At 34.9% G+C, this 16,491-nt stretch overlaps 1 protein-coding gene across 3 annotated transcripts; it reads left to right on the forward strand.

Moving 5' to 3' along the window:
• The first annotated feature begins 5,275 nt into the window (after positions 1–5,275).
• On the forward strand, positions 5,276–6,575 carry LOC131029798 (uncharacterized). Of its 3 annotated transcripts, none has more exons than XM_057960449.2 (6): positions 5,276–5,466; positions 5,554–5,712; positions 5,787–5,864; positions 5,933–6,058; positions 6,134–6,229; positions 6,307–6,575. In XM_057960449.2, exons 1-6 carry the CDS (start codon positions 5,382–5,384, stop codon positions 6,450–6,452), a joined length of 690 nt encoding a protein of 229 aa, XP_057816432.2. In that variant the 5' UTR covers positions 5,276–5,381; the 3' UTR covers positions 6,453–6,575. The 3 variants fall into 3 exon arrangements, with proteins under 3 accessions (XP_057816432.2, XP_057816434.2, XP_057816433.2); XM_057960451.2 differs by having other exon boundaries at positions 5,282–5,466; positions 6,341–6,575; XM_057960450.2 differs by having other exon boundaries at positions 5,285–5,466; positions 6,338–6,575.
• Positions 6,576–16,491: the final 9,916 nt, after the last annotated feature.

The raw sequence follows: 16,491 nt of genomic DNA on the forward strand, positions 1-16,491 counted from the left end.
CACCATGGATGGGAATATGCAATATACGCCAAACATCCTCTAAGGTTATGGATGCCTCACCAGTAGGAAGATGGAAGGTACATGACTTGGAATACCACCGCTCTACTAATGTTGTAATCAAGGCCCTGTTGGCTATAATCTCTGGCAAATGTAAAACATGATATAATCCCAGGTGTTGGATATGTGCAATCTCCTCATCAAGTAACTCGGTTCAAAGATCAAGTCCACTGGGTCTACTCTATCTGTAGTATAGCACTCCAATATTCTCCTACACAAAGAAAATATTGAAAATGTCAGATATCCGAGAACGTGATTACAAAAAAAAATGATCATACGCATGACAAAAAACATCAATATACAACGAATGTGTAATGTTTAACACTTATGCGGTGCATTTTACACTAATGCGTAAATAGATAAACGTATGCGTGACAATTACAACCTGTGCATAACACTTACACTCTTGCGATACACTTAAGGCGTTTGCGTGACACTTAATGCTAATGCGTGAAAATCGATAGGTGTATGCGTGACGACTAAATATTACTTCTCTGGAATTTTTTTGAAAAAATTACAAAAACAGGCAAAAAATTAAGCAAAAAATTTGGAAACATACCATGCTACCAGTCTTCAGAGGTCTCTAATAAGAACATACTCGGTTAGATAAGTGCACTCGTGCCCTATAGCCAACCATGATGATCAAATACTCGTAGGAAAGCAAACGACTCGCAAGGATCTCCAAGAACTCAACACAATGCAAATGAGCAAATGAAAGGCCAAACTCTCTATTTATAGCTCAAAAATAGGGGTTTTTCCACTCCGACGCTCGTGGTCCCCATGAACTTGAAACAACTTATAGGATACTCAAACGATTTCGAAATTGCACGAAACTTCACACGATTGCTCATTAAATTGATATCGAAAATATGGTCTCAATTTCCAAATTTTTCGACCACCTTTTCTGAGGGGGCATATTTATACTATACAATGTTACCAAGGCATAGCGGGGCAGGAAATTTTTTCGTTTTCTTTGAAACAATGTCATTCCGACTTTGTCTCAAAGAGGAGCAAATGTAGACACCTAAAAATGTCTCATTGATCATGTACTAATTATTCATCTAATTGATTAAATAATTCTTTAATTCTTTAATTAAATTAAATAATCTTATTCTTCTAAATTCATATTTCCTCATCATCTTACTAATTAATTTTGATTAATTCCCTAATTTAAATAATCTTTATTATTTAAATAAGTTCATTCTCAATTTTTGTTTTCTATCATCATTTAAATAATTCAACCCTCTTCTAAAATATTAATTAAATATTTATTATTTAATTAATTATGATTCTAATTCTTTAATTTGAATAATCTTTATTATTTAATTAAATTAAATTTTTAAATAATTAAATAGTTTCTTTAAATTATTTAATTAACTAATTAATTCTTCTAATTTCTGCTAATTTCTTCCAAATTTAAATACATGTGCATGATTTCAAAAATCAAATTAAAAATCAAAGTCAAGTTCTAAATATATTCAAATAACAAACTGAATTTAAAATAAATTCAATATTTGAATTAAATCTCATGCAAAGATTAAATTGAAAATTAAAGTCAAAGTTCAAGCACCTGCTAAATTAATTAATTCAATCAATCAATTAATTAATTCAATTATCTCTTCAAAATCTATTTCTATCTTTTAGTTAGCTTTTTCTAAATAAAGCTCTCAATCAACTTTCAATCAGTTAACTATCTCCTCCTCTTTATTTCCTCCAATCATTCTTTTTCATCCTTCAATCAACTTTTTCTCAATCAGTTGACTCATTTTATCTATTCAATCAATTCTGTTTCACCTCTAAATCAACAATTTAACTATCAATCAGCATGTGAGCTCACCCGAGTTCCACCTCTTAATCAATCTGTTCCACCTTTCAATCAATCATCTCCAATTATCTATAAATTGAGCATTCAATCTCCATTTTCATCAATCACAAACTTTGAATCTTTGTGTCATTTGCAGATTGCTAGTGCGATATCTGAGAGCCACCATACCACAAAGAAGAGAAGAGCAATGGAAGCCATGATGCACAATAGGGAGTTCTACATTGTTTAGAATTATTCTATATGCATCTATAATTCATTGAGTTTTTGTTTGAATTCTATTAGGATAGGGATTTGTGATTTCCCTTTGATTTTTGATTGATTACATTATGAATTTTTACATATGACAGGAATAATATAATTGCAATGTTATTTTTTTTGCTTCCGTGTATAGTGCCTAGTCACTTACATTATAATTTACAATACAAATTAAATACTTTATGTTTCACACAAAATTCCAAAAATAACTTCCAGGTTTACATTCCAACTAAGCGGGGCTATGCATACACTCTAAGCAACCTAGAAAGTACTCAACCAAAGCATAACTTTAGGGTGAACTCACAAAGCTGGTTCCCACTTTTGCCAACGAAGGAAATTGGCGAAAGTGAAAAAAAAAATTTACGAGGGGTTCGAACGAAGTGGGGGTGTTCGAACGGAATACCCTTTTGGGTTCGAGCGAAGACCCCACTTCGCTCGAACCCCATCTTTCGAGCGAAGCACCTTTAATGCCCTTTTATGTCATTTTTCAATTATAGCGCAGGGGTTCGCTCGAACCCCCCTTCATTCGAACCCCCCTAAAAATAGGGGGTTCGCTCGAACCCCCCTTCGTTCGAACCCCTTTTTAAACACTTCTCTGAAAATTTCTACATTTTTTTGCAGATTTTTGGCTTTGAAACCTCTAGTTGAAGGCTCAAATGGAATGATCTTGACAACCCAAAATGTAGTATTATAGTCCTCGAAGCAAGCTTTCCAATGAATATAATTTTATTACATATTGAGTTTATTATGAACTTGTTTTTTTAATTTTACCAAATATAGGTTTTTCATCGAACATGAACTTCTCTGTTCAACGCATTGGGAAAAATAGGAAACTAATTTTAAAAAAATCTAAAAAATATATAAGCCCTGGGTATTGATGTCTTCTTTCTAACAAAAAATTTTTTTTTGAATTTCGATATATATAGAATAAGTTATGTGTTCAAACGTAAACCTATGTCTGAATTATGACTAGTCGGACTTCAAAACTTAATAAAATGAAAAATATTGAACATATCACTATCAAACCAACTACAAGCCCTGGATATTGATGTTACAAACCAAAATTCGAAAGAATTGAGTTTTTATCATTTATAGAAAAAAAGTTATGAGTTTCGGGAGACACATCACTCTTAAAAAATGTAGTTTGTTGTAAAAAACTACTTTTCGAGGGAGATGGAAAAATTAAAAAAAAATCCTTCAAAAAAATTTGAAAAAAATATATACAGAATCTACAGACAAAATTCTACAAATCACTAATTTACATCATCTTCAAATTCTTAATAGTTTAAAAGTTATAGTTGTCGGAAGTTGAAGATTATTTTAAAATTGTTCATCTCAGTGTCAAAAGTGGCAAAAAAGTGGGAACCATTATTGTGAGTTCACCCTTTAACAGATTCGTTAATAGTATTTGGCTCATTGGATAACAGATAAGCTTTTTGTGCTAGGCCAAAAAGTTGCCAACCAACAAACGTTGTACAAATTGTACCTCTTAGTGTTAAATTCTCCAATTAAGAGTATATTTGAAATAAATAAAATTACAACAACTGATCGTTTTCATTCCATGAATATTGCTTTGATTTTTACTGTATATCAACTTACTGGAAGGAAAAGTATTGAGTATAAGATAAAGAAATTGCCTTTGTGCAAACATTTTTGTATTACACTATGTAACTACAACATGAAATATCTTGTAGGAATTTATAAACAATGGAAATATTAACTACAAATGCAATCAAGCTTTTGGTAAAAGGAAGTATAGGCTTAACCCCATGTGTCCAAGTATTCCTCGTATCAAAATTTGGCAGCAGCCCTGAACAATCTACACGATTTAGATTGGTAATTTTTGATGACACACACAAACACAAAGCAACGTTGCCCAAGAAGTATAATGGTTATATACTCTCCAAAGAGATCACGGTCGAATCCATAATAAAGTTAACTAAGTACAACTGTCCCAAGACAAGTAAAGCATGACAAGGCACTAATTATGACATCTTTTGAATAAAAAATAATAATTGTCGATTATAGAATTAGAAAATGCAATGTGCAGGCCTCACAAATGAAGCTCTTGGTGAAGTAGTTGACATCATGTATGCATATGGGTTCAAGCCACCAAATATTGTAGCATATGTTATAACAAGAATTGATAACTATAGTGGGCCACCATGGAATCCCACTGATCCAAAAGTTGTACCAATAACACCTATATCATTGGGCAACAAAAGGCAAGTCCTACTCATGATGGCATGGGCTATTACAATCCACAAATCCTAGGGTTTAACATTTTAGAAGGCAATGATTGATATTTGAACAATTGAAAGGCAATGCTTGACATTCATAGACATAACTAGAGTTAAATCATTAGACAGTCTTCGTATTGAACCTGCATTCTCCTTTGAGAGATACTCTAAAATTCAAAACAATCCATATACAAACATCAGGAAGAAAGAAGAAGAAAGACTACAATAACTATCTCTAAGATAAAAAAGATATATATCAAAAGTATTGGATATTGATATATTCTTGCATCTCTGTAATCATATTCAACAAAGTTCTCTAGATATTTTGCCCATTGGACCTTTTAATCTTCATAGATTTATTTAATACTCAAATAGTTTTTTTGAAGTGAGCCATTTGTTGTCACATAAAATCGCATGATTATTTAAAATTTTAGTATAATAATTATGTCGGATTCTTTTAATTCTAGAGTGCATTAATTAATTCTTATTCATTTTGTTGACACATCATCCACACTAACTACAACCACACATTTTTTTTTTTACAACTGACAAATTCAAACATTTATTACTAATTCTTATTCATTTTATTGACACACCATCCACACTATCAACAAGCAGATATTTTTATTTATTACTATCAAAGTACCCATTGCACTTCTTATTAGATGCAAGTGCTACTACATTAATACACCGTGAAGACTATATAACCAATTTCCCTTCCACATCGACCTAGATGAGTCACAATCAAATATATGAACATGAGTCCCCACAACGACCCAACCGTCCAAAAAAAAGGCATACACGTGGTGGGGGGCGCATTAAACAGTAGAAAATCAGGCCATGTTCAGACTTGTCAACTAATGAAGTCAGTTGCCAACGACTTTATACAGCGCCCAACCACCTTCATCCAAGCCTTTAATACGCCACTCCCACATATAATTCACAAACCCCTCTTTCAGTTCAATGAGGGTCCAGAACCAGAACAATCTTCGAGCAGCGTCGCCATGGTCGGACTGACCTCGCGCCTTTCATTTATTTTCTTCGCATTCGCCTTCTGTGCAGTTGTTGCAGCTCTACAAATTGACTCAGGTATCGTATCATCCAAATTTGTAATCTTCACTCTGGAAATTTACAATCTTTAATGGAAAGGCGTCGGAATGCTTGGGGCTATGGCAGGGCTGTGCAAAATAGTGAGCTGCGGGAAGGGAAGGTGCAACCACACGGCAAGCGATCAGCCTTTGGGCATAATCTTTCCCCGCTGCGTCTGCGATGATGGCTGGACGCAGCCCTCCATAGGCCTTTCGTTTTCCTTTCTCCCCTGCGTTATTCCCAATTGTAAGCATTTAAGCTACTAATTTTTTTTTGCCAATAAACTAATGGCCGGAGTTTGATTAGGGCAAGTTTGACAGGCTCACTCGATGCTACCTGTAGCAAAGCGGCACCCGCACCAGCGCCTCGGCACCGCAATTCTTCGGACCTTCTGCACCGTAAGCTCTGTATTCATCCCCAAATTTCTTCATTTTTTTAGGCCGTTATCAATTTGTTTATTTTGTAGCATGCGGATATCCCGTTTGTGGAGAGGGTTCCTGCCGGAAAACGTCAGATTATGGCTATGCGTGTGATTGCGATCAAGGATACGAAAACCTCCTGAATATGACGGCAGGCCCCTGTATTAGAGCATGTAAGCTTTGCCGTTTCTTTCTGGACCGAGCTTTAGTTTGAATTCAGTGAATCTCATTAACATTTGGTTTTCCAGGTTCCATAGGCGCTGACTGTTCACGCCTGGGTATAAGCTTGACTCCGTCTCAAACCCCAACCCCAACTCCTTTTAGGAGTGCCGATATTAATAAAGGTAGTTCAATTTTAACCCCATCTCTGCTCGCTACTTTGTCTTGCAAGATAAATTCTTTGTGCTATCCTTTCTAGCAGGAAGGCGATTTATTTATTTAAATCTCTGCAGCAGCGCGGAAGGAGACGGTTTTATGCCAGATCGCCCCACCAATTCTCAGCTTTTCTTTCCTGTTTCTGTTGAGATGCTTATAATTAGGTGGGCTTTCACTGCTAAAGGATTTTAGATGAATTGGAAACAGAAATTGCTGTGGTTTAGGTAAGCGATTTTAAGTCGCAAGTTATATTAACACCAGTTGTATGGTTGTGTAAACATCACCAAAATAAAGTAGTGAGTTGAATTGTCACAATTTTAGAGGCTGCTGAAACATCATTTTTTGGTGTGGTTGGATTCACATTTTTGAAGACATGAAGAAGTTGAGATTAGTAGAAATCGAGTGGGGAGAGGAATTTATAGCAATCTTGTGGGGCAGTGATGGGGCTGGCACACATTTTTCCTTTTTAATTTATGTATTTAGTTATTCTTCATTTTCATTTGATTAATTTGTATGTAATAAATAATAAATAAAGTGGTATAACTTTGTTGAAATATTGTAAGTCATCTTAATTTAATATAGATTTATTCTTACGAATTTGTTTTACGATTTTTTTTTTGAAAGTTCATATGTATAATTTGTGATCTGCTCTATTCTTCTACTCTATCTCGAGGTTTCCTTTTAAGATATTAAGCTCTAATTTTTATTATTGTTTCTAACATTTAAGATTGATTATATTTTTTTAGATTAGTTATTCTTGATTTATTATTAATTATCTTTTGAAAGTTTGTTCATGCCAATAGTCTCGATAGCCCCTTCTTCAAGAACTTGTTAATGCTACTATTTCTACTCACTCTTAGAGACTATTACTTCATGGTTTTATTCGTTGGTTACAAGCTCCTTAAGTGACAAAAAATATATAGGAATGTATGGCAAGTGTAATGATGACTCGATGGCCTAGCACACAACTCTACATGACATGAAAAATAAAAACTAAGTTATCTCAACTAATCTTAGTTTGGTGGGAACATTAAGTTAACCCTTAAGACCTCCCATTCTCTTTGTTTTGTGCTTGTTTAGTGTTTAACTAAGCTTGTGTACCTTGTTACTTGTATTTTCCCTAGGACCTCCCATTCTCTTTGTTTTGTGCTTGTTTAGTGATTAACCAAGCTTGTGTACCTTGTTACTTATGTATATGTTTTTTCTCCCTTTAGTTAATACATGTGCTCTATTTCTATTATTCATTCGCAATGATTACATGATGATCAAATTACCCCTAAAAGGTGTGAATGTGTGTCATGCCCTCACCATATATACATACAAATCACCTAGCAAGGAGGAATTATTTGTGCGTTGTTAACATACTAACATATTCATTCTTGTCCAATTTCCTTATTAGCGCCCAACACAAAGGCTTTGTAACTTGTTTGGTAAAAAAAGTCTTTTATAATAGAAAATGAAAAATAAACTTTGTATTTTTCTTGAGACACATTTGGGACCCATCAACTTGTGTGTGTCTGTAGGATACAATGCTTAGCATGTAGAAAGTGTTCACCCAAAAATGTTAGATTTGGTTCCTTTAAACTTGCATCAAACAATGTTTTAGAACCACTTACGATGCTATAATAAGGCAAAGACAACAAATATTATTAACCAGTAGTAGCGGTTCATTTACAAAAGCAACAATTGTATATATTAAGGCAATGATCAAAAGGGAGTGACTAATAAGGACAACAATTACGAGTTGTGACTCCTTCAAAGGGTAGATATATTGAAGAGGCATGACTTCTCCCTTATATTGGATTAGTAAACAGACTGGTAATCTAGCATATTAATGAGTTTACTAATCTATATATGTTCCTATGATTAGGAAAATTATCTATTTCTTGCCCAAAAAACAATCATAGGTGAAATTGAAGGAAATGTGTTAGGGAGAGGCAACAAACCAATTCCCACAATCTAAGCACACCACCCCTTGTTGGATGGACGAGAATTCCTTCCATTTGTGGGCCAAGGGGTCAAATTATCTTAGTTAGACGTTTCATGCTCTTGGGCTTAGTCATGATGAATAGTCTTCAGGCGTCCTATCTTGCTTTTCCTTCTAATCCCGTCTATGGTTGGTTGTTAAAAGTGAAGCTATAGAACAAAAGCAATCATGTGTGGGTTAGAAAGGACACCACCCCATGTTGGATGGATGAGAGTTCCTACCACTTGTGGGCCAAGGGGTTGAATTGTCGGAGTGGGATGTTCTGCGCTCTTTGACTTAGTTGTTTAGATTTAATTAGTTTAACATTAGGTAAAAGTACAAAATTGTGTCACATTGTAGGCCAACTTATGAGTACAAGTGAATTTAAGTATTTCTAACTAGAAAACAATTTTGGTCAAACATATGAGCTGGTTGGATTAATTTTAAGCTAAGTGCAACTTTTCCAACCAAAATTGTTCATTAAGTTAGATATGTCTACAACTCCTATGAAAGGGAAAGAATTCTTTAGTTTCTTGATTTAACATTCGTTTATGCATGCAAATACTTCAAAATGAAAATCCCAAAAAGAAACAATTTGCTCTCACATTTATTTAAGCAAATTACATTTTTTCATAATTAGATTTAATTAGTTTAACATTAGAATATCTTTGAAAATAGAAAAAAACCACATTTTAAGTCTTTTATTTGAAGAATAAGTTGAAAGCTACTTCTAAACATCTATACATTTGAAATGCTTAAGTATCTAATGTGAAATTTGGAACATCCAATGCATCAATCAAATTACATTCTAATTAGCGACTTAGTTGAAGGCATCAAAGTAGCTTTAAATTATTATTTTTCTCTTTAGTTACACCTAGTATATTAGGCTTATGCCTTTATATTGCAAAATATAATGCTCGATGAATTCATTGATCAACATGTAGCTGACTTTATACAAGGAGAGTTGGTTGCTTTAACCAACACAATCACATAACTGCTAAGTGCTATCTAACCAATCATAACTATGTAATAATATTTGCTAGCATTACCTCCCTTGTTCCTACAATTGTTCTTCTAAAAACTCAAAATTGTACCTAGCCAAGGGACCCCCCTTAAGGCTTACACAACAAAACTTGCTAAATAACAGGAAATGAATACATATTTGTTAGAAGATCTTTTGTTGAAGAAACAAATCTTGAATCAAGCAAAGCTCCATCAAGCTGCCTTGCGACCCTTAGAAGGGTGTAGCTTTGAGATGAATTTTCATGTTCTTAGTCTCAAACTCTCGAATCACAGACATTGAATTATTTGACAACAATTCATATTGAGCTCTGCACACATAGAGCTCCATCAAGTTGCCTATTGACCCTTGTAAAGATATAATTCTCGATCACAATCTTCTAAACTCGTTGGGCAACAATCCATATTGAGCTCAACACCAAATCCCTTACCTGTCTCCAAAAACCTAACTTCACAATATATGGAGTCTTCAAATCCATCAAAATCAACAAGGAAATTTAAAAGTAAAGTAGGAAAATAAAGTAAAAAATGCTTCCCATACAAAACACCATATCAAAACAAGAAGCTAACTTGAGATGATGGAAACTCCTCCCACCTTTAGTGCCACAGGTCTCCAAATTGACCTTATTTCATTTGCCAAAAAATAATCCATGTTGTTGCCTAAAAACATTGTTCTATCTTTCAACAATAGACCTATCACATGTTTTGCGACACAATTAACTTTGCACTTCATCTCCTTAAACAAATGTTTTTGAGTACTTAATCGAAGGGCAAATATGTTTATCACAAATGCGAATCTCCAAACCACAAATCATGAAACATACCAATCACACACAATACTAGCAGACGTAAGTCGAGATCAAACAAATCATACCATTTACATGTGCTTGTATTGGCTCCTTTCCTTGCATTTAACTTCTGTGCAACCTTTCCTAGTTGAGTAATATCTATGCCTTGGACCATAAGCAATCTCTACTCTCATTGTAAAGACCCACTTAAATGAAACAAACAATGAAGGCTTATCTGAATAATCACGAGCCCATTTGTTGGAGAGGGGCTTTACATAATAATGCACTGAAATCTCCAGAAACTCATTTTCGTATTCAACTGAACTTTGATAAAACTCTAATAATTCCACAACTTATTCCACTATCTTGGGATAAAGCAAAAATGTTGTACATGTCCTTCAATTTGTCATTGATTTCACTTGCTTACATGCAATAGTTTTTCACCATAACAAGTTGTTGGCATTAGCAAGCTTTTCTCTTTTACATAGGCTTCTTCGGGCTAGTCTACACACAAATATTCATAACTTGATCTCTTCTTCATCACATTGAATCAACAGGCTTGTTACGCACGAGCTTATTCATGGCATTGAACATTTATGTACATATCCATCTCCTTGTTCCTATGCTCACCATGAAAATACAATCTTATCCATCTCATATTTTTTCACCATATTCATTTTTATCATGGTCCTCATGAATATTATTCACAAAGAATAAATTGTATGAATATATTTTCATTCCTTTTGGATCGATCAATACACTAAAAATCTTTATGAAGATGACCAACGAGGTTTGAAATCCTTTCTTAGGAACAATATTTATTGTTATCGATGATATATTTTTTGTTTAGCAAAGACTAGAGAAGAACATGTTGAAAACCTACAATAAATTTTAGCATAGTTGAGAAAGGAGAAGTTGTGTATAAACTTAAAGATATGTTTTTTTAATATATAAAATGATATAATGTATTTAATATTTTTTTATATCTTCCGACTTAAAGAAATTAAGGATAATTATTGAATGGCTATTATAGAACAATAGAAACTAGAAGTTTCTATAGGTTGGAAAGCTTTTATTAAATTTCATTAGTAACTTTAGTGGGACATCTACACCTTTAAAACATCATTTATAAGGGTAGATTTGATCGAATGGTATGCAAAGGAAAGATCTTACAATTTCTAAAGAACGTGGCAAAGACCCTAATGTTGGCGCTTCTAGACTTTGAGAATGTATTTCATGTGGATTGGACACTAATGGTAAGGCTATCGATTTCATTTTGAGTCAAGAAGGTAAAACCATTACATATTTTTATGAGAAGTTGAGTGAAGCTAATTATAAATAATTACTTTATGATCATTAATTTTATGCAATTTTTATCCCTTGTGGACATGGAGGTAGTACTTTTTACCAAAAGAGATTATTTAATATATTTAGTTAGATGAGTTTGGATTAGAGACATGTGAAATGGGTAGAATGATTGTAATGGTTTTATTTTGTTCTCAAGATAAAATTTTATGTAACTAATAAAGAAGTAGATATCTTGAGAAGGAGGTGTCCAATGGTGACTATTTTGACAATTGTGTTGTTTTTGAATAAGGTAAAACAAGTTTTGAAGGGACTTGAAACCCTATACAAAACAGGTTTTGGAAGGACCTGCAACCCGAACCAAAAGATAAGCATGAAAGTCCACCCAAAGAAACAAAACACAAATGAGACTCGGCATAGCCATACAAAAGATGGGGGACAACACAAGAAGGACCCCCAACAAAAACCAACGAACTGCAAAAACCAGTAGCCCCAACCTTATCATAACGACTCAAGAATTTGACCTACCCTTGTGGGATCGAAGGGTCATATCAAAAGAGGACTGGGATGATTTAGATTTCTTACTTTTAACGATAATCCATCCCTCCTCAACCCTAGCAACAATTTTTTGCCAAGAAGGCGGGTCCAGAATAGAGGACCTCCCATCACCAAGAGGAACAAAGGCAACATCCGGAGAGGCAGGGACAACATATATCTGAGAATTAGACAAAAATCCAACAACAATCTGGGAAGCGGGAAGGTCAACCACCAAAGGAGAAGATCCAACATCCTTCAAACGAACAGTCGGGATGCCACCACCAGCATCCACACACACCTGAGGCGGAGCAACACCTGAACTAGAGGCGCAATACCATCGGCCTGAGGAAGCTGCACAACCACCTGGGAGAAGCTTTTCTTTCGAACAAAATAGTATTAAGAGGAGGCACCCTTCCACCAAGAAACATATCTTTTTTTCTTTTTTCTGTTTCACACCGTGCTGCAACATGCCCAGTCTGGAAGCACTTTCGACATCTAAAGGGGATACCCTCAAAGTCGAGTGGTTGGACCTAAGATCCCAAGGAAGATTCAATCTCAATCTCAGCTGAGCCCTTTAGAAACATCAGTGTTAACCAAAATCCGAGCATAAGTAGAATGATAATTATGGTAAGAATCCTTATTAATCATTAGGAATTCGCTTAAAGCCTCCCCCACTTCCTCTAGCAAAGAGTCCGTCCAAAGATGAAGGGGAAGGTTAGGGAGCCTAACCCAGATAGGAATCTCATTAAATGAATCAGTAGATGGGTTAAAATCTGAGAACCAGGGTTTAACCATCAAAACAAATTTATCCTCTCAGTTGAAAGGATTGTTACATAAAATTTTTGATCTATCCTCTGCATGTTCAAATTTAGCAATGAAAAAACCTTTGGCTAAAGGAAAGATGTTAATTGAACCCTTTAAGATCAGTTCCCAGCTTTGGGAAATCCAAGTGTGTAGTTGAGGAAGGCTTGGCCAAAAGCCCCGAAACCTGCAAATTAGTCCATGAGACTCAAACACAGAGGAGTTGTGGATGATGTCCTTTTCAGTGTCAACAGACACCCTAAAAGCCAAGGGTTTTCACATGGGAACAACTACAGGCCCAAAGCCACGGGAAGCTCGATCCGCAGTCGAGGGAATCAAATCACCGTCTGTCGTATTAACGACAGGTGCATGATCAATCTTGGACCTACAAGGTTCAGCCACAGGGGCAACCTTCATCTTCACCCCAAGAAAGGTACCCCCAGGAGGCAAAGCAATCTTAGCACCCACCTTTGAAGAGGGTAAGGCCCGTGCTGAAGGCGGTAGTCGAGCATCCAAATCAAGAGGCGAAGAACCCCCCGAACCCCCCGCCATGGCACAAACAGAAACCCCCGCAAATCCCCCATTCACAACACACCGAGGGGAAACACCACTGGCACCGGGGGAGCGAACAATAGCCACATACAGGACAACCACCTCACCAGGGGATCGAGCAGGAGGCAAGACAACAACAACAGCCGACCGAAGGGCAACGATAGACAATATTGTTACTAACAATTGTGTTGTTAGGGATGAAGATAATAAAGGTGTTTTATGTTATAGACTTGAAGTTTATAGGTGCGTGGACACATTTTATATAGACCTAGATTAGAAGAAAGGGTCCCTTTGTGGATTACTTTGTGTAAGAATGATACTTGTTTAGGAGTTAATTGTGTGTAGCACAATGTTCAATAAGAGAGATTCTTGTTAGGAATGGGCGGGCATTTTGGTATAGACAAGACACTAGCCATATTGGAGGTGTAATATTTTAGCCATTTTTGTATTGTGATGTAAAAATATTATGGAGAGGTGGAATTTATATTATTGTAAAGGGTGTTGACCATAATATCAAATTGTATAATCCATTAATAATTCCAAAGAAGCATTAGGAAGAACTTACAATTGATTTTATCCTTGGATTGTCATGGGCTCAAAGGGTTAATAATTCAAATTTGTAGCCATTGACTAATTTTAAGAAATGAAACATTTCCTTCCTTGCTAAAAGAATGATGATATTTTTAACATTGAAGATCTATTCTTCAAGGAAGGATCAAGGTTGCATGAGTTGCCACAAGATATCGCCTCAGATAATGATACTAAATTTTTTAGCCAATTTTGGCACAAATTATGAAAAAATATGGACACACAACTAAATTATAGGTTTGCATACCATCACAAATGGATGGTAAAAAACATTTTGCTAACAAGATTTAGGAAAATCTTATAAAAAGTTTGATGGGAGATAAACCAATGTAATGGGACACTTTGTTAGCATAGGCTAAATTTACATTCAAATTAGTAAATCATTCTACAATACCCATTTTTAGATTGTGTGGGACATATCTTAGAGCTGTCATAGGTTTGTTGAAAGTACATGATGGAGAGAATGTAATATAGAAGTATAAGATTTTGCATAGTATAAGTAGTCGATGCATGAACAAGTAAAGTGGTCGTTGGAGAGAAGTATTAATAAGGAAAAAGTAGTTTTCAATAATCATATAACAAAGAGTACTTACTCAAAGGGTTGGTTATTCATGATAGATTCAAGGAAGGAAATATTCCCTAGAGAAAGAAACATACAATAAGTTAAATCTAAAGAAGATTGGACCTTGAAAAACTTGTTGAATATAATTTATAAAAATACTTATGAGACTATCATAGGGTTTAAAGATCTCATTGATGTTCAATGGGGCTAATCTATATGAATACCATGAAGGCAAAGATATACCATCACCATGAGAACTAGATTGGAGCTAGTAAGTTTTTGAGAGGCCTAGAGATGAGATAGAGCAAGTTCTAAATTTGTATTTGAGAAAAAGAACTAGGAAGAAGGAATACAAGGAGTTTTTGATCTAGTGGAAGGGAAGGAGGCTAAAAATTAATATTTCAATTACTAAAGATGAAGTGGGCCATTTGGGGGTGTCAAACATAACCTCCTATGTTTCCTTAATTTTAAGTATCATTCTTAAAAAAAATCCACTTGGGATGTCTGATGTGGGAGCATCTTAGTGTTGAGAAATCTTGCATTGCCAAAAAAAATATTTTAGTTTATGGTTTGTAGGTTTTCAATGATTTTATAATAATTAGATTCTTTTCATAGAAGATAACTACCAATACAAAAGCATTTTTTTTCCTTGGAACTATTTGAATGCATTCAAAATTTTAGAATAAAATCCCATAAGGCAATTTTGTAAATTATTTATAATATACTACAAACTATTTCTAGAGTGGCACAAGACTTAGATATTAATATAGTTTGATTATACATTAATGTAGTGTGACTTCTCAAAATTGGTTGTTGGTCAATTAAGATGGTTTGTTCAAACTCCCATGGAAGACTTATTCAAGTACATGTCAAAGAATCAAACTTCATGATAACCTTTGAAAACATTTCCAAGATAATTGATTTCAAGGGGGTTTGTCACTAAAACCACATCAAGTTTCATTGCATAGATCTAACCACATATGACATTCATCGAATAAGTCCTCTTGATCAAAAAGTTGAAACATGTAAAGGGCATCTTGGCTTTTGTGCCAAATTTTATATAGTGCACCAATCACAATACTTTAATTTGGTCTTAGGAAAGGTAATGGAAGAAGGTTCTCAACCCTTTGGTTAGTGGTAACTTACAAATAGAATGGATCCCTATAAATAAGATAGTAAGTTCTTAGTAAAGAAGGTATAACATACAATAGATAGATTTGATCAACAAAGGGCTTAAAGCTCTCAATTGTTATAATAGGCACATGACATGCAATCATGTTTTTTATATTAAAAGAAACATAACAAGGGTGCTGTCCCTATAACCACAGATTGAAGGCATCCAAAATAAACAAAAAAATTACAGCACACCAGTAACAAAAGTCACAACAGTTCGACAACAATAAACATATAGCCATCCATATAGTAACCAAAGTCTAGAGCATCAACTGACACATAAACATACCATAATAACCTAGTAAGTTTATCCAAGGAGCCGAGCTCCTATAAACAAAAACAACAAAAAGAAAGTCCCCTAAACAACTAGCCATTGCTAGATTTTTTGACACCTTGGCTTGCTTGTAGCAGGGCATTGTTCCAGTCCTCAATTAGGAACTTAAAAATTTCCTTGTGAATGCCTTCTTTACTCGTCACATCATCAAGCACTTTTTCATGCATTAAATAAAGAGAAGTTATTGAATTGTGCATAACCCTAAGGTCGAATTTGCAAATGCTACCCATCTTCGATTCTCAATGAGTCTATCCTCAACTCTATGCAGTTATTCCCCTAGATCCCTCAACTGTTTCTCAGCCTTTTGACATCCCACACAACTCTCACCCACATCATTCGTCTTCAAATATTCCTCCATGGCCACCTCAAGTTTTTCATCCTCAGTCAAGTTTCCCTGCTCGACCCAATTGTTGTTAACTAACTTCTTTGGGTTCTAGTCTGAATTCACAGGGTTCTCGTCCAAATGCTCCTTGCCACCATCAACATTCCCTTCACCCCCTTTTCCTCATAATATCTGCCTCACTCCTCTTCCTCATCTTCAAAACCATAATCCACCAACTTTAACCTCTTACCCTTTCCAAGCTCATGCGAGGCAAGTTTGGTCG

This window comes from Cryptomeria japonica, chromosome 9, assembly GCF_030272615.1.
Source record: "Cryptomeria japonica chromosome 9, Sugi_1.0, whole genome shotgun sequence".
NCBI lineage: Eukaryota > Viridiplantae > Streptophyta > Pinopsida > Cupressales > Cupressaceae > Cryptomeria > Cryptomeria japonica.

Excerpts from the sequence above, each read along its gene's own strand:
- LOC131029798 (XM_057960449.2), top strand. The coding sequence starts at position 5,382 with ATGGTCGGACTGACCTCGCGCCTTTCATTTATTTTCTTCGCATTCGCC. Across the intron at positions 5,713-5,786 it reads CCCCTGCGTTATTCCCAATT|GCTCACTCGATGCTACCTGT; the intron begins GTAAGCATTTAA and ends CAAGTTTGACAG. Across the intron at positions 6,230-6,306 it reads GAGTGCCGATATTAATAAAG|GAAGGCGATTTATTTATTTA; the intron begins GTAGTTCAATTT and ends CCTTTCTAGCAG.